We start from the raw sequence: 21,749 nt of genomic DNA, 5'->3' as shown, positions 1-21,749 counted from the left end.
AAGCCCTTTTTATTGTTCTTAATCTCTCTAGCAAGCTTACCTTTACCAGTGGATAAGTCAGTTCAGCTTTTTGAGGTCAATTTTGTGACTAAAATTTCTAGACTTATACATGAGTGTATATACAGTTGTCCCTCCATATTCGCTAGGGTTAGGGGAACAAGACCCCCATGAATATGGAAAAACCGCAAATAACAAAAACACTGTTTTTACCTAAGAGGACACCTCTCTAGGAATCTCTAGGTCCTCCAGTGCAACTCTGTGGTCAATGTCCAACATACACTGACCATAGAATGGCACTGGAGTAGCTACAGATGGTCTTTCAGTGCAACTTTTAGTTAAAGTTGGCCACAAAGTTACACTGGAGGACCTAGACCAGTGATGGTGAACCTTTTCGAGGCCAAGTGTCCAAACTGCAACCCAAAACCCACTTATTCATTACAAAGTGCCATGTCCCTATGACTTTCTAGTAACAAACTCTGGCAAACTCTGTGCTGGGACAATGGCACATGTGCCCACAGAGAGGGCTCTGAGTGCCACCTCTGGCACGCGTGCCATAGGTTTGCCATCACTGACCTAGACAGTCCTAGAGAGAACATATTAATGAAATCCGTGAATAATCAAATCCGCAAATATGGAGGGATGACAGTACAGTATATTGCATGTTCTATTTGTTTCACATCACCACTTTTATCAAAGCTAAACATGGTAAAAAAAACCTTCATGTTTATAAAGTGTTGAGTCTACTGAAAGGGAAGTTAAGAAAGCAGAAATGAATGCTTGAATCTAACTTTTAAAAGATGGAAAGCAGAAATAGAACTATTATTATCTGTTCTAGTGCAAAAGGCCACCACCTGATGAAACTAGATATATTTATGTATGTTGAAGAAAATGTGAAGGATGTTTAAAATTTACTATTTTGAAAGGCCAAATAGAATATATTGATGACACAGTGGGAAGTGTTCTATAATTTAAACTTTAAAGTGGAGCCAGGGATTAATTTTGTTACAAGTAAAATACATTTGCTTATGTAGTAAAGCAGGGGCAGCTGAGGGAGTTGGGAGGGGTGAAGAGGGTCAGGTGGCACAGGAGGAGGAGTCAGGGGAGGAGCCAGAAGAAGAGGTGTGGCCCCAGGGGGTTATAAGGAGTAAGGAGGAGGTCGGAGAAGGGACAGCCTAGGTAACCCACAGCCCTCGATGAGAGGCTATACCTGTTTCCCTTCAAGGGACACACGGGGTGTGATGACTGGGGCTGCATGAGGAGGTCCAACTAAAAGACCCCAGACTGGAAGGAGACTGGAGGCGTCAGGAAAGAGGTAGTTTGGAAGGCGAGTGGTGGGACCCGAAGGGCGAGTGTTGGGAACAAGGCCCAAACCCGAAGGAAATAGAGAAGGCCGAGAGGGAGCCGCTGGAGAAGTACTGAAGGGAACGCCGAAGGTCGGCAGCAAGCCACAAGGATCCAGCTGAAGGGGCAAGAGGGGCTGTGAGTGGAGACTCCCCAGGGGCCAGACTGGATGTGGTTGAAAGTTTATGTTTGTGAGAAGAGGTTTGGGACTAAGTTGCAAGTTGTGTTGACTGGGCGTTATTAAAGTTTCTGTTGCAAGCACCCTCGCCTGTGCAAGTTTGTTACTCACAAGGAGTCAGTTTCCTAAGCTAGAGACCCAGGATGCAGCTGGCCCCGCCTGCCCTGCCCACAGCTTGTTAATACTTTAAGAAGCAAAAGAACCCATATATTTTTCATCTTAACATGTGGTATGTTAAAAAGATTTAGATGAGTAATTTTGCCATGTACCCTAAAATGTGTTTTTAAGAGTAATAACTTTGGTTAGTGGACAGTATAAAAACTTTGTGGTGTTGATTATGAGATATGGGGATGTGAGGACAGCTAAGGGCAGGGTTCGATTCAGACATTCGGTGTTATATATTAAATATAAACCAGGGCCAGAATTGGGTTCTTACTCTTGGGGATAGAATGTCAGTTTGGTGGCTCAGAGCATATACAGATTGGCACTTTGTGCTGGCTGTGGGCAGAGCCAGAGCGCAGCATCCACACTCTGGATTCCCTGGCCCTACCCCAGGGTGCCATTTTGGAGTGCGCCGGTCTACGTGATTGGATGCAGCACCAAAGAGGTGTCACAAAGCCACGTGGTGGCAGCTATGGCACCCCTTGGAGAGCACAAAAAGGATCCACTTTTTGTGGCTCCTTTTTGCGCTCTCCGGAGGCCAGATAGGGGCTGTGGCATGAGGTTGCCATGGCCCCAATCTGGCCAACACAGGGGCAGCTGCATGCCCACCCATCTGTACAGCCCCATAGCTCCAAGTAGTTGAAGAGACTTGGCTGGGACAATGATAGAGTCGCTGTAAGGCTATAATGGAGGGCCTGACACTACATGCTCATCCTGAAATAACTGTCAACTAAGAATAGACATAAGAGTGCATGTGAAACTGATCCCTCCATCAAACATTCTGATCCCTCCATCAAATTCTGCCATGCTTTTAAATCCTTCATTTAAATAAACCTGTTTATTGTTTGTTGTTGTTAACTGCCTTTGAGTCGATCCCAACCCATAGCGATCCTTTGAATGAGACACCTCCAAGACTTCCTGTCTTCTACTGCTCTGCTTAGGTCCTGCAAATTCATACCTGTGACCTCCCTAATAGCATCCATCCATCTAGCATGCAATCTTCCTCTCTTTCTATATCCCTCCACCTTTTCTAGCATTATTATCTTTTCCAGTAAGTCATGCCTTTCCATGATGTGGCCAAAGAACAACAACCTGAATTTCATTATCTTGGTTTCCAGGGAAATTTCCAATTTGATCTGTTCTAAGACCCATTTGTTTGTCTTTTTGACTGTCCACAGTATCCTCAGCACTCTTCAACACCACATCTCAAATGAATTTATTTTCTTCTTATCCACTTTCTTCACTGTCCAGTTCTCGCACCCATAAATCAACCAATGAAAACACTGAGGTTTAAAATAATGATTTCACAAGAGCTTGGCATACAGATAGATAGGTCATGAATGGGTCTCCACATTTCACTATGAAAACTAAGCACTAAAACAAATTACTAATCTATACTAAGGTAGATCCATTGAATAGACACCTGGTGTTTATTTGGTTCCATTGATTCAGTTGGAACTAGCAGTTGGATTTAGTTCAGTGAACAGTACTATCTCTTTAGATTAAATGTGATTGCTAATTCTAGAAGGCAGACACAGATGAAGCAACTTTTTGAAAAATAATCTAATTTTGAAATGGTGTACTCAAAGTACCAGTCTGAAATGCTGTATTGTCCACACAATTTTTCAATTTTCTCAAAACTTAAAGGCCCATATATTCAACAAAATACACCCACTGCTGGATAATTTTCTTTTTATTAAACAAAGGCATTTTAAATTTGAATAATTAGTAATAGAAAATACTTTACTAAAATATTAAATGAATGTTCATTTTGAAGAATGCTTGTATTAATCATTATGTACACATTGGGCCCTCCACATTCACTGAGGTTAGGGGCGCAGGGCACCCGTGAAAGTGGGGGAAAATGCAAATAAAACCCCACTTTTTTGTACCTGAGGGAACACCTCTGGGAATATCTAGGTCCTCCAGCACAACTCTATGGTCAACATCAGCCAGATGTTGACCATATAATTGCACTGAAGGATGTACAAATGTCTAGAGATGTGGTTTTTTTCTAGGAATCTCTAGGTCCTCCAACATGACTCTGTGATCAACTTCCAGGACCTAGAGATTCCTAGGGAGAACATATAAATTAAATTCACAAATAATCAAATCCGCAAAGGTCAAAGCCACAAATGTAGAGGGATAACTTTATAGTATTTGTCACTTATGTGACCTTGAGATGTTCTTGAACTTTGTTTATTAAGTGAATGTTAAACACAAGACTTTCTGTTTGGGATCAGAAGGATACTTTAGAAGTATAATAATACAGTACAGTAATCCTGTTATGAAATGTGACCTGTGTACTAAACCACATTTAAAAGAATATTTTATGTTCATATTGTTTCTCTGAATAAACACTGCAAATTTAGGCAGCACTTTAAAACACTCTACATGTCTGCATTTAAAAAGAGACAAGGAAATAAAAGACTTTTAAGTATATTGTTTTGTCCTATTTATGAAGAGATTGAAAAGGCATGCCTTTGATCTAAGGTTACAGACACAGCAACTATAACCTGAGGACACATGAACACATTCAACTTTAACCAGTTACACAGATGGACTACTATGAAAGCCCTTGCGTTACTGAGCAGAACTCTTCCAAACTGCAATTAATCTTCATTGCTTGCTTAATGGAGTATCTCTGCATGCAGATGCAGTGCATTATCTACAGGTTTTGGGGGGCAAGGGTAGCAGAAAGTTTTAGTCCAGGCTCTTTTGGACTGGCTTTAAGTATTTTTGTTGCTGGGACTTAACAGCCTATTGTTATTATTATTATTATTATTATTACTTGTATCCCACTTCTCCAGAAGATCAAAGGAGCTAACACGAAAGACATTCCTAAAATACAATAATTGCTTGCTACCATTGTATCCCAAACCCTCCCTAACCCTCCCAGCCACAGTAAAATACAATTAAATTATTAAGCAATTATTAAAACAATTATTAAAACTACAAAGCAGAGATAGTTAAGGGCAGTTGTTGAATGATTAAAATACAGGTTTGCTAAAATATTAATCCGGGAATGCTTGCTAGAAGAGATATGTCTTGATTTCATTTTTAAAGCAATCAAGACTAGTAATACATCTAATCTCCTCTGGCAGGCTATTCCATAATTTGGGAGCGGCAGAAGAAAAGGTCCTCTGAGTAATTGCAGCATGCCTAGTTTTAGCTGACTGCAGTAGATTTTTATTAGAGGACCTCAATGTGCGGGGTGGATTATATGGGAGAAGGCGATCCCATAAGTAGGCTGGACCTAAGCCCTGAAGGGCTTTAAAGGTTATAACCAATACCTTGTAAAGTGCCTGGAAATTAATAGGCCGCCAGTGAAGAGACTTTAATAAAGATATAATATGGTCACCTCTAGATTTCCCAGTGACCACCCTGGCTGCTATATTTTGAATTAGTTGACGTTTCCAGACTAGATACAGGGGTAGCCCTATATAGAGCGTATTGCAGAAGTTAAGTCATGACGGTATTGCCTTCTCTTATATACCAGGTGTAGGAGAGTGAAGCCCACAGGCCACATGTGACTCCCCTCCCCAGGCTTTGTTAAGGGCCTGCCAAAAATTTAGATGTTTTAATGTGGTGTGCCTGGTTTATACTTGTTTTTTCAGAGTCAGAACTGCACTTCATCTGGTGCAGATGTGGCCAACCTGCCCTTGGCTCCAATGCTGTTCTGTCACAGAGAACATGGAGAATGCTGTAATATTAACTGCCACACAAAGAAATACATTCAGTTCCCCATCATCACTTTTGAAATTAAGTTTGCACATGGGGGGTTAACACTTTTCTTGTATCTGAGACATGATGACGAACACAGTTGTAATTTTCTTTCACTTACATTTTGTTTTTTCTCCAAAGAGCTCAGATTAGCTTTCACATTGTCCCCATACAGTTATCAATGCAGTTTTGTGCTGGAGTTACAAGTGGCAAAGAGGTTTTGAAGCATTTTCCACGATGAATAGTTCAGTGACTCCATTCCTGTTTCCCTTCAGCCCCAAATACCTCTGTCTGTTACTTCAACAGATTGTTAGAATATGTTCCTACATGTTTTTGACATTTAACCTTTTTGCCTTGATCACTTTGGTTTTATTACTACTTATGTAACTGAATATCTTGAAATCACCTCTGTCTTTTTATAACCATCCTCAGGCCTACTATGTGTCTCTGGGTCACTGCATTTGGGAAGGTGGCAGCCCTGTCTTTGAGAGCATCCTATTATCTGTCTTTTGTGCTTTTAAAGGTTAATTACTGGGAGTTGTACAAAAACAGCCAGCCAGACTACGTGTGGTCAGGGAAGGGCTGGCCCTCTCCTCGTCAAATGCTCAAGAACAGACTGCTGTGGGTGGCAAGCATTTTCAAAACAAGTTTTCTTTGTTTCAAGACAAGTTGAAGCAGGAATAGGGAACTATAAAGCCTTTAGAATTACCAGTCTGGGCTTCAAAAACTGTATCGTCAGAGGGTTTTACAAGAATTTGGATACACTTTGTGGCCGCACTGTTGACATCCTTTATGTAACATGACATTATTATGAATTGGCAACATCATAATTATAGTCTGAGATGAATAGGTCAAAGACATAGAGTCTTATGATCTCTGCTTGGTCTTTCTTTTTGAATTTACTTCTAGGTTTCTGTGGTGAAGAATGGAGCAGTTCTCTTGATTTGTTGTCCCCATCTGAAGAATGCTGATTTAAGGGGGATTTGATGTGAACTGAAATGATTTTGATATCAAAATCTTGTTCATGAATATGTTTGCATAAATAAATAAAAACATAGAAGTGTTTGCTTAAATCAATCAATCAGGCATCATGGAGATAAGTGACTTCTATTAAGAAGATTAGAAAGGCTTGATAGCCATTATACTATTATTATGTGTTAATATTTCTGAAAGCCATTTTCAACTTTTTCTGTCACTTCAGCTTGTCCCTCAGCCTCTGAGTGTAGCACTGAAACTAATGTCAGGATAGAAGTTTTAATTATTATTATTATTATTGGGATGCTTGGTTTTCTATTTTATTGTTCTGAGAAGCAAGCCAATGAAAAGAAGAAATGGGTCAATAAATCCTAAGTCCCCTGTTGCACCTACTGTGAAACTGAAATATGTAATTTTTACATATTAAATTCATATAGGTTTCCCAATCTGACTAGCAACACCAACTAGGTCTGTAGTAAGCTTTTTCCTTTATTTCTAACTCTTATTTTTCTGAGCAGTTTCCTACCTCTTCACTCATCATTCTCTGACCCCCTATACCTCATACGCCCCTTACATCCCATGTTCTTTGTCCAGTGGCTTCTGCATATGCATGTGACTTGGCCTTGGAATGCTTTCCATTCACCAGTCTTGCAGCCTCTCCATTTAATGGCAACAATATATGATGTTCCATTGCTGATCTCCATCTGACTTCGTTCTCTAGCCAAACTATGATTTTCTAATTTTGATTCAGGAGTGAATGCTGGTACTAGAGCCAGTGTGGCATAGTGGTTTGACTATGACTCTGGAGACCAGGGTTCTAGTCCCTGTTGAGCCATGAAACCCACTAGGTGTCCTTGGGCAAGTCACATGCTCTCACTCTCAGTGGAAGGCAATGGCAAACCACCTCTGAACAAATATTGCCAAGAAAAACACATGATAGGTTCACGTTAGGTTGCCATAAGTCAGAAAAAACTTGAAGGCACATAACAACAACAGCAGCAACAAGTGAATACTGGTATGGTTGCCAGGATCCTCTTCTCCATCCTTTCTCAGCAGATAGAATATATGAATGAATGAATGAATGAATCTTTATTTGTATACCGCTATTCCCATGATCACAGCGGTTTGCAACAGTAATAAACATACCGAAACCACAAAATCCAATAGAAAGAAATCCCCCCACATTAAACAATACAGTACAGCAATAAAATATCCATCATTCAATCACAGTTAAAACAGTTAAAAACCAAAGCACCAATTACATCCAATACAATACAGCAACACAAGGGGAGAAGAATGGAATTAGGGAACATGGGGGAAAGCTTGACGAAAGAGGTGAGTCTTTAGATTTTTCCTGAAAGACTCTAGGGAGAGGGCTGAGCGGAGCTCGTCAGGCAGAGAGTTCAAGGTCTGCGGGGCCGAAGCAGAAAAAGCCCTATGTGCAGACAACCACATATCTCGTATCAGGGACTCTCAAAAGTTGTTTCCCGCTCGACCTGAGAGTGCGGGGCGGATTATATGGAGAGAGGCGGTCCTCCAAGTACCCTGGGCCCAAGCCATTTAGGGCTTTATATATAGTCTCTTATGGGAAGCTCAAATAAAGCAGATAATAACTGTCACAAGGTAGGACTGTCTGTAGGACATGCATTGGTCTTCTTGAAGGAAATTATGGCTAAGATCCAAATAACAGACTGATGGACTATAAGCCTTTGCCTGAATACTTTTTCCGGTCATCTGGGAAGTGGCGATCACTTCTTTTCCATTGCTTCTAACTATTATGCAGCAGCCGGCTGAAAATTTCCTGGTGTGGCTCCAACCCACCTCTCTGCCACTGATCAGCTGCAGGAGTGTACTTAGGCACTTTCCAGCTGCCCTTGCACTGATGAAGAAGGAGCAGTCTCTGCTTCCATCATAAGGCTTCCCCTTCATCCCCTTGTTACTCCAGCTTATGTCACCAGCAGAATTCTAGCTGGCATGTTACATAATGTTGATGACAACTCTGCAATTTATTTTATTTTTGAAGTATGTCACATGTTATTGAAAATCAGGTTGAAGTCTGACTACTGATGATAAGTTGTCTACTCTAGGTGGTAAGTTCACACTTCAGACTGTTCCTTCCCATCTTTCCAACGATCTGGACAATCGGATAATGTTTACTTTTTCTCTGTGATGACACTTTTTGGCATTTAAAGCACTGGGCAGCTGTACCAATAGTATTAACAGATAGAAGTATGTCAACGGGAATAGTTAGAGCATGTGACTAAAGCTCTGAGGGTCTTGCTGTCAGATAGCATGGCATCAACTGGAAGATGAGAACAGTCCTATACATGATTTCATGTGCTTGAATGGTAAATGACAATATGATTTTCCTTCTATTGATAAGAACCTTTATTTTATGTTATAGACACTGTTTCCCAAACTTTGAACCCCAATTTGCTAAATGTAGATGAGCCCTTTTGAATTCTTAAAAGGACCCTTAGTCACAGCTTGGGTAAGCTAGATAGTGTGTCATTTGACATAAAGTAATTCAATAAAATAATAAAGTAAGACATAAAGTAATTCAATCAAACAATACATGTTCTTTCTTTCTTTATCTGGCCTATTGTATTGGAAAAGCAAACACATACATTATTTGATATTACAGATTTAACCAGTACCCCTCCCTTTACTTTACCATAAATTCTTACAACTTTGCTTCCTGGATGTAAAATGCAACTGAAAATGGAGTACAGCCAGCCCTTCTTATACACGGATTTCTTATACACGGATTCAAGCATACACGGTTTGAAAATGATCCAAAAAAGTATAAATTTACCTTGATTTTCCATTTTTTATAAGGGACACCATTTAGCTATGTCATTATATTTAATGGGACTTGAGCATACACGGATTTTGTTATACACGGGGAATCTTGGAACCAAACCCCAGCGTATAACAAGAGTCCACTGTAAAATCAGCTGTCCGTATCCACAGTTTCAACTATCCATGGCTTGAAATTTATTTTATTTTTTTAATTCCAAAAAGCAAACTTTGATTTTGCCATTTTATATAAGGGATACCATTTTACTATGCCATTGTGTATAATGGAACTTTAACATCTGTGGATTTTGGTATCCATAGTGGGTCCTGGAACCAAACTCCAGCAGATATCAAGGACTCACTGTACTATATAATCTGGTTTGCAATTGCTTTGTGTAATGTAAGGGGATGCTTCATTAGAAAAATTCCTGGAACCCTCACAAGCCAATGTTTTTCAAATGTGAAAGGAATAAGAAGGGAAACATAGGGTATTTGTGACCTCTTTGGGGAAGATGACATGGATAGCTCAGCTTTCTCATTTCTCTTTTGTCTCTGTATCACTTTTCAGAAAAAAGGTGTTAACACTGAGCTTCTCTCCATTCTGGGAGAACAGCAGGATATAAATCAAATATTATTTGATGCCCCAACTGATGTTTGTATGAGCTTCCAAACTTTTAAGCATGACCAGGGAACTTGGGCTCTTATCTTTTGCCCAAAACTGTTACTGAACTTCTTCTCTATTGAAGTCTTTCACTACTAGGCAGAGAAGTCCTACCTGAGTGGAGGAGATGGAAGATGTACAGTGGAGCATTGGTTATATTCTGCTCTCTAGTCACACTGGGACAGGAGGTCACAGAGTGGCCTTTTCTTCTTCTTTTTCCATTATGGTTTTATTTTAATTTTAAAGAATGTAACTAATTCACCTTCTCTAGGGCTGACATAGCTTAAGGCATTTGGGGAGGAACATGAGGTCATTCAGATCCTTGGACTCATGCATCTCAAGAAATTACGAAGATCTATGTCTGAAATATGCAACTGTTCTTGGCTCCACTAGAAGCAGCATAATGGCAGTGGTTAAGCTTTTTGCTGCTGGACAGAATAGAAGGAGCAATAAGCTTCCTTCTATCATGACAGAGAATGCAGTCCACAGCAGCCTGTGGCTCCTTAGATACTGCCTCAGGAAAATACAGCTACTCCCTAAATCTTTTCATCATGTTGATGTTTTTCCTATACTTGGGAGATTAAACAGGACAACTCTTCCTCCTTGTTTAAAAGTCATAATAAAGTATGAATCCTTGGTGTTCTCTAACAACTGATACACAATCAGCCAGTCATCACTGTTTATTTGTTTTATATATTCACTCTTTATTTTTAACAAGACAGTCTTTTTAGTTACAAAGAATAATAGTGTTAATGTAAGATAGGTACAGTCCGTCCTCGCCTTACGCGAGGGATCCGTTCCGGATCCCTCCGCGTAAGGCGAATTCCGCCTGTGCTCGAGCCCCATTGGAAACAATGGGGCTCGTGCGCGGCGGCGCAGGCACGCACAGGGCGCAACGGGTGCGCGCACCCATTCAATTGAATGGGACGCGCCGCCCCATGCGCGCCCCACGGCTTGAGCGCGTATGCTCAAGGCCGCATATGGCGCGCCCGCGTATCGCGCAGGCACGCTGTATTCTTTGCAGCCTCATGAAACATTTCTTGTACTGATCAATGTACAGCGTTTTCCAAAAACATATTACTGGTCCCCAATATAAAAAGTGTTTGTGTGTGTGTGTTAACTAGTGATATACAGTCTTTTACCTTCCACAACTCAAATTTATTTGACTGGTTGGTTGGTTGATTGTTTTGAATTATTCATTTTCCGCCCTTCAGAGAAGGTTACTACAAGTGTCTTTATGATGAAAATAGAAATACAGTTATAAAAATTGCACACATGGGCCCGTTACGAAAAGGGGCGTCCTTTCCAGACGCCCCCAACCCTAGGACGCGCGGAGCGCGCACAAAATGGCGGCGGCCGTTCCACACGGCCGCCGCCATGAGGACATCACGACCGCGCCACATCTATACGGGGCGGCACGGAAGTGACGTCCTCGCTCCGTGCCAGGGCGTCTAGTGCACCCTTAGCGCGGAGCAGGAAGGAGCTCCGTTTCGGAGCTCCTTCCTGGTTTGGTCCACTGGGCGCAGCCTTCACACGGCTGCGCCCAGTGGACCAAAGGAGAAAGGGGCCAAGCGGCCCCTTTCTCCTCCTCCCTGCCGCCGTGGGGTGTCCTTGGGGCTTGAAGCCCCAGGGACACCCCTTTTCAGGCTGCAGGGAAGCGGCGTTTTGCCACTTCCCCGCAGCCTGAAAAGCGGCGGATCGGGGCCTCAGCGGCTGCCGTTCTGACCACTGAGGCCCCGATACACCAGGGAAAGGGGTGGGTACAGCCTGCCCCAAATGGGTGGTCTGTAACCCATCTAAAATTATACAATGTAACATCCAGAGAGGCTAACAATATGGAATCATATTAAAAGTAACACATTATAACAACAGGTTGCATGGGAGGCTAAACCTCCTAGCAGAATTCAGAAAAGTCCTGGCAACAGGAGCTGGCCCCAACTTTCCTCCTCAGTCCCCCAATTCCTGACACAATAAGAAAGCTCCAGACTATTTCCAAAACAAATGTAGTCATGCAGGTTTCTTTGTCAAATTTTTTGAAGAGTTGCTGAAACATTGCTTGTTGTTGTTGTGTGCCTTAATCATTTCTGATTTACGGCAACCCAAATCTATCACAAGGTTTTCTTGGCAAGATTTGTTCTGAGGAGATTTTCCCTCACCTTCCTCTGAGGTTGAGAGCGTGTGACTTGCCTAAGGTCATCCAGTGGATTTCCATGAGCAAGCAGGGGTTTCAACCATGGTTTCTAGAGTAGTAGTAAAATGCTCAAACCACTATGCCATGCTGGATTATAAAGCATTACTTAGGAACACCATTATTAATTACCGTCTTTTGCAGTCTCAGCTTAGCTGGAGCACTCAAAAGCCATTTGGCCTATCTCAGTTCCACACAGATAATTATCATAGCATCATTGGTAGGGGAGAATCTCACAATGGCTAGAGAACTGTATTCCATGAGTCCTTGATAACAGCTTCCCTAGCAGAGCTTTTTCAAATACTTTGTTCTTTACCCCAGTGACACAATATGATGACTTATTCTCTTAATCTCTGTTGTGCATTATGGTGAAATGACCCATTCAAAAGCCCTCTTTTGCTGAGCACGAGCCTCTTCAGTCCAGCATTTATTTCCTAGCAGCAGAAACACTTTGTATGTTATATTGTATAATTTCCTAAAGTTTGTGCGCCATTCCATATCATTTTACCACATACCTTGTTGTGCTGTCTTTAAATTTGCATTACAATAATTAAAGTTATCCTTAGATTATGTGCAATGTTTGGAATTTGCTGTTATTTTAATTTGTTGGCTTTAAATGTTTTTTTAAGATAAAAACAACAATCATAACAAGCAATTTGTGCTGCAGAGAAGACTTTCATGTGCATATCACTTGCTAGATCAGCAACCATGGTTTAAATTACATGCTCATATTGGGTGTGTGTCTGAGTGTAGATGTTGCCACACTCATTTACTTTCAAAGGGGAAGTGCTTGAATGTGTGTGTTCGAGGTGGTGGTGGGAGACTACACAGAAATCTAAAGGCAAGCTAATTGTATACACTGCCAGCCTTTTTGAAGGTCGGAAATACCATAATGGAGCACCACTGTAACAAGCTGAATGCTACATAGTCTACAGTCACATAGTTGAAGGTAGATATGATCTTATTCAGATTGGCATCACATACAAAGACAGTAGGAATGTCACAGGGAAAATTTAGCATGCCAAATTATCAAGAGAATTCAAGAGACCATTTCCTGAGGTGGCAAAGAAACAATGGAACGTGCCAGCAGCGTGCGGCAAACTTTAAGAACTAGTATCAGTTTGAAAGAGAGTGATTAACATCTAAACATTAGATGTTATAGTAACAGAATTTCATTGTGTTTGATACATACAGAAAATTTTTTCTTTGTATTATTGCTCCTCTAGATTAATGTTGGTTTTGTTACTTTCACAGCAGTCTTTTGTATATCACAGTGAACCCATCCAAGTTGTTTCCATCTGTTGCAGGGCAGTGGCCTCTTTAATCCAGCTCTCATTTCTACCAACAGAAAGACTTGATATCAGCTACCCACATCTCTTGCATAGCAGATGGTATCTAGGTGAACTGCCATCCCTTGTCCTCAAGTTGTTAGAAATTTCATTAATTTATAATTGAATTCCCTCCCCCCCCCCCATTTTCTGCAAAGAAAATCTTAACATATATTGTTACTTTTCATATTTATTATAAAATCAGGCAATTGGTCCTGTCAACAATGGTTACAATTCTCTTAATGTATTTTCTATATGCACTACCATTTCTTACAAGCTATTAATTTGCACCTCAGTTCTAACTTCACTAAAACTTTCACACACTCCTCAGCGTATACTTTCCCCCCACAAGCTGGTCTGCTTGTCATAGACCTGGGGAAATTGCTCTGTAATTCAGAAGACAAGCAAAATTGTTTTTTTCTTCTAGTAAGTTTGTTTTTGTAAAACTACGTTTTTATTAAAAAGGAAAACATCATTGCTGGTTCTGCAGGAAAGAAAAGAAATATTATAAAGATGTCAAAACAACTGAAGTATCATAGCAAAAATACATCATACAATTTTTAAAAATACCACTGCATATTTTTGTCTTCGCCTTACTCCTAATTTATATCACACACTTTTAAGGGTAAACATAGTGTATCTGTTTGTTGATACATCTGTTGAATTTTTTAAACCTTTCTTCCGACGAACTGAGGAGTGTTTACAAGTCTCATCTCAAGCCCCCACAATTTTGCTTCTATGGTGGGCCTTTTGGTATCTGCTGGAGTTTAGTTCAAGGAACCCCTGTGGATACCAACATCCATGGATGCCCAAATCCCAGCGTATACAGTGGCATAGTAGAATAGTAAATAGAATAGCAAAATTGAGGTTTGCTTTTTGGAATTCTTTTTTAAAAAACATATTTTCAGGCCATGGATGGCTGAATCCATGCGTACAGGATCCATGATATGGAGGTCATGGTGCAGCCAAGTATATCATCAAACCATTCCCACTAGAGGAAGATTTACCAAGTTCTCATTTATTTGGTGACTCTATTATAATTGGGATTAACAGTTGTATTTAGTCATTGGTTTTAAAGAACAAATTAAAATGAATGCATAGTGGGTGCATGGATAACTGAGTATTTGTGTAACCGCTGAAAAACAGTTGTACGTTTGGGACAATAGGGGAAATTGTCCACCTGCCCTTATGTAGAATGTTAAAAGAATAGCTGGCTGTCTTCTTGTTTGATTGACTATTTATCCCACTTTACTTGAATAAAATCAAATCTTTCTATGTTAAAATTATTTTCATTTTTGTAGTGTGGTTTATATAGAGGGAAATATTGAACTGCTACATAGTTAATCAAAGACTACATAGCTTTTAGGATATGGTAGTTGTGTGATTCTGTAGTTATTCAGGTTTATCAGCCTGTACCATTAAGATGAATAACTGGAGTTCAAAAGATGTTAAATCTCCTATACCAGATTGTGACATTCAGTACTAATTCCCCCCCCCATGTTCAGGCATGCTTGGCATTGAATATTGCATTAAGAAATGCCTGGCATTTTTGGCATGTTTGATCATACTAATCCTTGTAAGTAATAAAACAAAAAAATATATAATTTACAGCTACCTTCTCTCCAGAAACTTGCTCAGAAAAATGTTACTGAAGAGAAATACGCATATGTTAAATATATCTCCCACAGAAAAACACAGTATAATTACAGAAGAAAGTGAAAGGTTTTATCTCTTCTGATTTAAGTATTTATTCTTTTCTTTTTTAAAAAAAAAATAATCTTGCAAATCATAGTTATAGGTTCATTTAGGAGTTGCTACACATTTACAGGATGAAATACATTAATAGCAAAGAACCATGCAGGTCATCTTCAAATTCTCTGAAGATGCCAGCCACAGATGCTGGCGAAACAAAAAACTCTTCTAGAATATGACCACATAGCCCGAAAAACCCACAAAAAACCATCTTCAAATTGTTTAAATTTATTTGCTTTATGGGTCAATGTTCGATTGCTGTACCCATTATAGGAACAGTTTTGGATACTGTGCCTAAGTCTTAAAGTGTTTAGATGATCCAGCTAGATGATCTAGCTCCAGAGTAGACATATTGGCTGAAATCCTATTTAATGTTGGCAGAGCAGAAAACTCTGCCAATGTAGTTACATGGAATTGAAGGATAAACACAGAGAGAGGGAGAATGGAGCTTGCAGTGGTGTGCTACTGCGTTATTTTCACACCTCTCAAACCTAAGTGGCCATATCAGCTCAGGAGAACTGATTATCCACATCAGGTGCCTCTTTCCTTGAGCTTTGAAAAGATATAGCCACCACACAACTGGGGGTTGTGTGAGTGTAGTGCAATTATTGGATCCTGGACAGTGAACTCTAATTATACATACAACTGTTCTAAAATTCCACTGTGTTTCCTCAATATATTGGTTTAACTGATCCCTTTAAGATCAGCTCTCTCTTGTACTGTCCTGATCTGAGATTTATCAGATGAATAGCACAGGTCACCACCAGCTGTGCTTTTATTCTTTCTTGATTGTTCATATCTACTAAGTATCTGTGGCCTGTCAGAACATGGATAAATGCAATTGCTCCAGAAGCATGGTGAGAACTGAGGATAATAGAAGCTCCTACTACCTGGCACTGAAGCTAAATGGTATGATAGGCATTGGTTAGTATGCCAGTTTCTGAAGTTCTTCAGAGAAGAGTATATATTTCATGTTGATCTCTGTTGAGTACCGCTCTGCTTAGAATTAAAAAAAAATAGACTATTAAATCTGGGCTGTGGAGAAGGGAAGGGAGCAGTATGTGATATGTATTTATTTGTATACCTGTTTCATTAGGAATATCAATAGATTTGATAATAAAATAGCAATGAAGACCACAAACATTTCCTTGGAAGAGTGAAATCCATTGGAAAATGATTGTGATTCAGCATATGTCTTGATTTTTTTTCCTTTTCAAAATTAATACAAATATCCCTTTCTGTTATTGCAAAGGTATGCACCATCCATTGTCTGAGAAAAATGTGTCACACTGATGTATTTGATCAAGGCAGGCACTGGAGGGGAGCGCAAATGGATTTTCAGCCAGAAAAGCTCTTAATCTGTTTGAAGGCACGCATGTTTTAGAAGATTTTGCCCATGCATGGCAATTGTATTCTCCTTTTCATCTTTACTAATGTCAACCCTTTTATTCTTTTATTAGGGCTTATTTCAAAACATTCGTCCCTCAGTTCCAGGAGGCAGCCTTTGCCAATGGAAAGCTCTAAAGGGAAACAAAGGACAACCTTATCCTGAGATGATACCAAACGAATTCTTACATCCACATGCTTGTCAACAGACTGCAAGAAGACTTCCTGGAAGCAATTGGACTTCAGTCTCTGTTGCTGTTTTGTTTTTCTGGTGTGTGTGTGTGAATGAATATATTTGGGTGGGGGGCATTCAATAGTGTTATAGCGGGTGTTGCTTCTGTAGTGTCATTCTGTTCACCAACTGAACTCACTGTGTACATATGATGAGGACCGTGCGTGACTTAACACATGTTTTCTTTTGCTGAATTTTCTGTACGTAAACATATTTTCTATTTCCCCTACTTCACAGAAATTTAAAAAGGAAAGAATGGATGTAGATTTCCCCACCGGTGTCCCTTTATTTGTACAATCTTTTCTGTGTCAGTGTTTAGAGTTCTTCTGTGCATTTTTGTCATCCATTTAAAAATACCCATAAAACAATGGCTACATTGGACAAAACATTGCCATGTTAATGTATTTTCAGTTATCTGTATGCCCATGTGAGTCCAAAAGAGTACAAGCAAATTAACGTTTTATTGCCACAGCAGCAGGCCTGGTGATACAGTGTTCCAGTATCTCTGATTGGCAGATCCCTTTTAGTAGAATTACTTCATATTCTTGTTGTTAGCTGTTTTCCAATTCTCTACAAATATTTAGTTCTCATCCAGTTTTTTAGCAAGAAATGTCTCTTATTTGAACACATATTGTCTAAAAACCAGCAGTGTGAATTAGGATGCAGCAGTGTTTCTACCCAACTTTACAATTCTGATGAAAAACATAAATATCACTGTTGAAACAGGTTCATAACTTCAAAAGATGTACTAGTCCCTTTATTAATAGATACTATATAGTTGTTCCACATAAAACCTGCTGTTTAGAGGACTTTACGAGAAAACTTAAGTGGATGTTTCATTCTTTCTAATACAAAAATAGTACATTCAGTGTCAGAACCATTATTTTTCCTTTCCTATGATACATTTAGGCAAGGCACTTGTCTCTGACTAGCAGTGGAGTAACTTCCCCTATTTTGTAAATAGCTCACGGTGCTTTCCAGCAGGGAATGAAATGTATTTCTATTCCAAATAACATTTCAAAACATACCTTGGTTCTGCTATGATTTAAGGAATTAAATGTAATAACTGTTACTGTAATACTATAGTTGTCTAATATCATTATAAGTAGACTTTACTGATATGTAGTGATCTTTTTTGTTTTCCTCAACTATAAAACTTGAGTATTTATATTATTTATTCCATTTATGTCCTGCTTTTCTCCCACAAATGGGGCATGAGAGAGTGTGCAATTAAAGCATAAAATGAATGAAAGCATTTTTTAAAAAAATGAAGACACAAGAACCTACCAATAAAAGAACTTATAGGCGGGTTACAGACCGCCGAAAAGCGGCGGTCTGCTGCCGCTGCCGGTTTCAGCATCTGGGAACCGCAGCAGCCAAACGGCGTGGTTTCCGGACGCTGCAAAGAAGGAGTGCGAAAATCGCGCTCCTTCCTGCGCCCCAGAAGAGACGCCGCAAGTGCCGAAGCGCACACTCACGGCGTCATTTCTGGGGTGCGACGTGTGGACGCAGCATATCCGCTATGTCAAGATGGCAGCGGCCGTGTGGAACGGCCGCCGCCATTTCGTACGGACTCAGTCTGTACTAGGATTAGGGGCGTCTGGAAGAGATGCCCCTTTCTAACCCTAGTACGTGCTGAGCACGTACTTTCCTGCCCGTTTGTAACGGGCCATAGAGAGTCTTCACAGTTCTCCTACAGCAACTGAAATCAGGTGTCAAAGATCTTCCTGAATGAAAAGGCTTTGCCTTCTAGTGGAAAGTCAGGAGGAGCTGGGCCTCCCGCAGCAGTCTGAAAGGCCAAGCTAGGCTTTTTTAGGGAGATGAAAGCAATCTTTCAGATAGCCTGAACTCAAGTCATGTAGTATTTTATGTCATAACTGACACTTTGAATTGTGTAGGAAAACAAGCTGGTGGCCAGTAAAGCTATCATGACAGAGAGATGTCTGTTCCCTGTAAGCATTCCTAGTCAACAATCTAGCCACAACATTCTGAACCAGCCAAAGTATCTGAATACTTTTTCAATGCAGCCCTGTACAGAGCACATTACAATAATCCAAACAAACTGTTACTGAGGAATGTGTCACCATGGTATACTAATTGACTAGGCCTTTGTTCACTTCTGCTAGACAGTTTTAAAGAGATGTGCTAGGGTTCCTGATCTGTGAAAACACAAAAGCAAACCTGTGCATATGTTGGTGTATGGTGTGTAAAGGGTGCTATAAATAACAAACTTTTGCCTCCAGAGCCATCATTTTGGGTCTGGCTGTGATTGTAAGACCTCAGTAGAGCTAGTGAAAAGCAAAATTGATTGTACAAGCTTAGGTCTTCCAATCCTAACTCTTGAATCGTCCATCTTGAAGTTGTACTGAAGTCTGATCTTCCCATAGCAGATGTAGCAGACTTGGTAATTCCAAGGCGCAGATTCATATGCTTTGAACCACAGTGATGAATGACTTCTTCACATATTTAGCACTTCTTCTTGAATACCATGTACCTGTTGAGAACTGCCTATACTCCTAGTAGGATTGGCGGTTACTGCCAAGGGTCATCTAATCCAATCCTATCCAGTTAAACAAATATACTGCTAATTTTATTTATTTAGTTAGTTATTTCATTTTTATGCTGCCTTTCTCCCAGAAAGGGACCCAAGGCAGCTTACAAAAATATTTTAAATCATCCCTGGAAAATAGCTATCCAACCTTGGTTTAAAAGCTTCCAACAAAAGAGAGGCCATCACTCTCCAACTAAAGCTGTCCATTTCACTTTTGAAGAACTCTTACAATCTGAAAATAATGTTTAATATTTAATGAAAAATTCCTTTCTTGTAATTTGAACCCATGGGTTCTGTCCTCTGGGGCAGCAGGGAAAAAAGCCTGTTGCATCTTCTGTATTCTGTGTTCAAGAAATCAAAGGTGGTTATTTTATCACCTTTCAAACTTTTTCAGGTTAAGAATCCTTCAACTGTTCTCAAACGTCTAAAAGGCTCAACAGACCACCCTGATTCCCAGCCAGATCGGAGCCGCGGCAACCTCATAACGCATCCCTGATCCAGTCTTTTGAGGCCGCCATAGCCGCAGCAGTGTGGCTATATGGTGCTCCTTCAGCACCACATCGGATGGACGCAGTGTCAGAGGAGAGTCATGATACCACATGCTGTGTGAAGCAGTGCGTGGCATCATGGTGCCCTGGGGGCGGAGGCAGGGCGTGTGTCATCCGGACGCAATGCCCCAACTCCATCCACAGACCGGCCTTTCAAGCCAGTCTGTACAGGGCCTTAGTTTCCAGACACTTAACCATCTTGTTTGCCCACTTTTATTCTTAACTATATGCAACGTTATATCAATTGAGTGGCACCCAAAACTATTTTTGTGTAGGCATTTTTTCAATGCAAAGCAAAATCATTTGTGCACAAGAATTTTATTCCAATAAAGCATGCTTAAGATCACAGCTTAGATTTACATTTAGAATTCACAAAAATGATCAAAGTTTCATCTTCCATCTGAGCCAGTTCCATAACACAAAATGCCCATCACACCATGTGGTGATAAATAGGGAAACAACCACAAACTGACAGTTCCTCAGTTATAAATTCCTTATTGGTCTTAAGGTGCAGCAGGACTGTGGTTTTTGTTTGTTTGCTGCAATAAACCAGCCCCTGTAAAGTTTATGTAATAAGAACCTGATTAATAGTAGCTTTACTAATAACAAAAGAAGTTATATCATTTACTCCTGCTTTTGAATAGCATTCGTAGTGGTCTATGTGGGTCCCCTTAACCTAAATCTGACCTTGCATAAACGAGTGGCTAAGGGTAATTTAAAATACAGGCTGATGGAATTTGGGAGCTGATCACACTTGTCTGTGCTACCTATCCCACTGTTTTATAAGCCTTTGTTTTCTCTTCTGGGGGGAAAAGAGATAATAATCTGAATTTATAATAGTTGTAATATGTTGTTTTAAGATTTTTAATAAGTGTGAGGAAGGGGCTGGTCAGCTCCTCTTTCCTCCCACCCAAGCTCCTCTCACTCCAACTGTCCTCTATAGAAAACCAGCTGGTTATCTCCTGCTGTCATTGAACCTAGTTGTGTCCTTTACTATCAGGCTTTGGGGCTTCTTGAGCCTACCAATTCACCTGTTTTCAAAATGCTCCTCCTGTTCAAATGTTCCACTCTTTTCAGCTGCCGAAATGCAGTGTGATTTGTACTGCAATTAATTGTCAAGGAGTGTGGATAAGAGGGAAAGCCAAGATCAATTGCTGAAAATAATGCTTGAAGCGTCAAACAATGAGCAAAGAAAGCAGGCATAGAATATTTAACAGGTGCCCTGCTGATCTGCCGAGACCACAGTCCAAACCATGGAATGAGTCCCTGGTGCAGCTTAAAAAGAAATAAAGCATCTGAACATGAGGCTTTTCATGAATCAATAAAGAATAAGCATGATATTAAATGGCTGGAAAGCAAGAGAGTGCTTAATTGCAGGTGCCTTCAGAATAAATAGACAGTAAAACTCTAATGTTATTTATGCCTGCAGCTCTCTAGAGCTTGCTTGGTTCCAGAACTGGCTAAAGAAGTAATACATTCTTGTCGAATAAATGTCCTTTACAAGCCACCTGCTGTAAAAATTGATCCTTGGGTTGCTACATGTTTTCATCAAAGTGTATTGAAGCCATCATGTTTCTTTTCCACCTGTGAGTATTGCAATGCCGTGCCAAGGAAATGCAAAACTCTTGTGTTCTGTTCCAACCGTGCAGAGTTGTAAAAGGCCATGACTCGCAGTGCAGCGAATCCTTTTACAAACTAGTTAAGTCTGCCAGTGAACTAGGGTACTTTTGTCATGCCTCTGTTTGTATACAGGATGATTCAAGCTGATTGCAATTTGACATACTGTTTCTTTGAGCCCATTGGCTCCTGCAGCTAAATGATTTTTAATAATTGCTTTGAAAAGAAAAATGTGAGGTTGTTTGTCACTAGAGAAGTTGTGTTAGCAAGGGGCATCCTGCCAACAGAACTACAACTAGAATTTCTGT

At 40.3% G+C, this 21,749-nt stretch overlaps 1 protein-coding gene across 3 annotated transcripts in view; it reads left to right on the top strand.

Moving 5' to 3' along the window:
* LOC149310706 (BRISC and BRCA1-A complex member 2) overlaps positions 1-17,898 on the top strand; it is a 165,281-nt gene extending 147,383 nt beyond the window's left edge. For all 3 annotated transcript variants that reach the window (XM_089529561.1, XM_089529562.1, XM_089529563.1), the window contains one exon: positions 16,568-17,898. In XM_089529561.1, coding sequence (XP_089385687.1) covers positions 16,568-16,631 — 64 coding nt within the window. In that variant the 3' untranslated portion in view covers positions 16,632-17,898. The remainder of the gene's footprint in view (positions 1-16,567) is intronic.
* Positions 17,899-21,749: the final 3,851 nt, after the last annotated feature.

This window comes from Sceloporus occidentalis, unplaced genomic scaffold (assembly GCF_023333645.1).
Source record: "Sceloporus occidentalis isolate IW3139 unplaced genomic scaffold, rSceOcc1.0.p SCAF_6, whole genome shotgun sequence".
NCBI lineage: Eukaryota > Metazoa > Chordata > Lepidosauria > Squamata > Phrynosomatidae > Sceloporus > Sceloporus occidentalis.
Note: the sequence above shows the minus strand (reverse complement) of the source record. Positions and strands in the feature narration are given on the sequence as shown.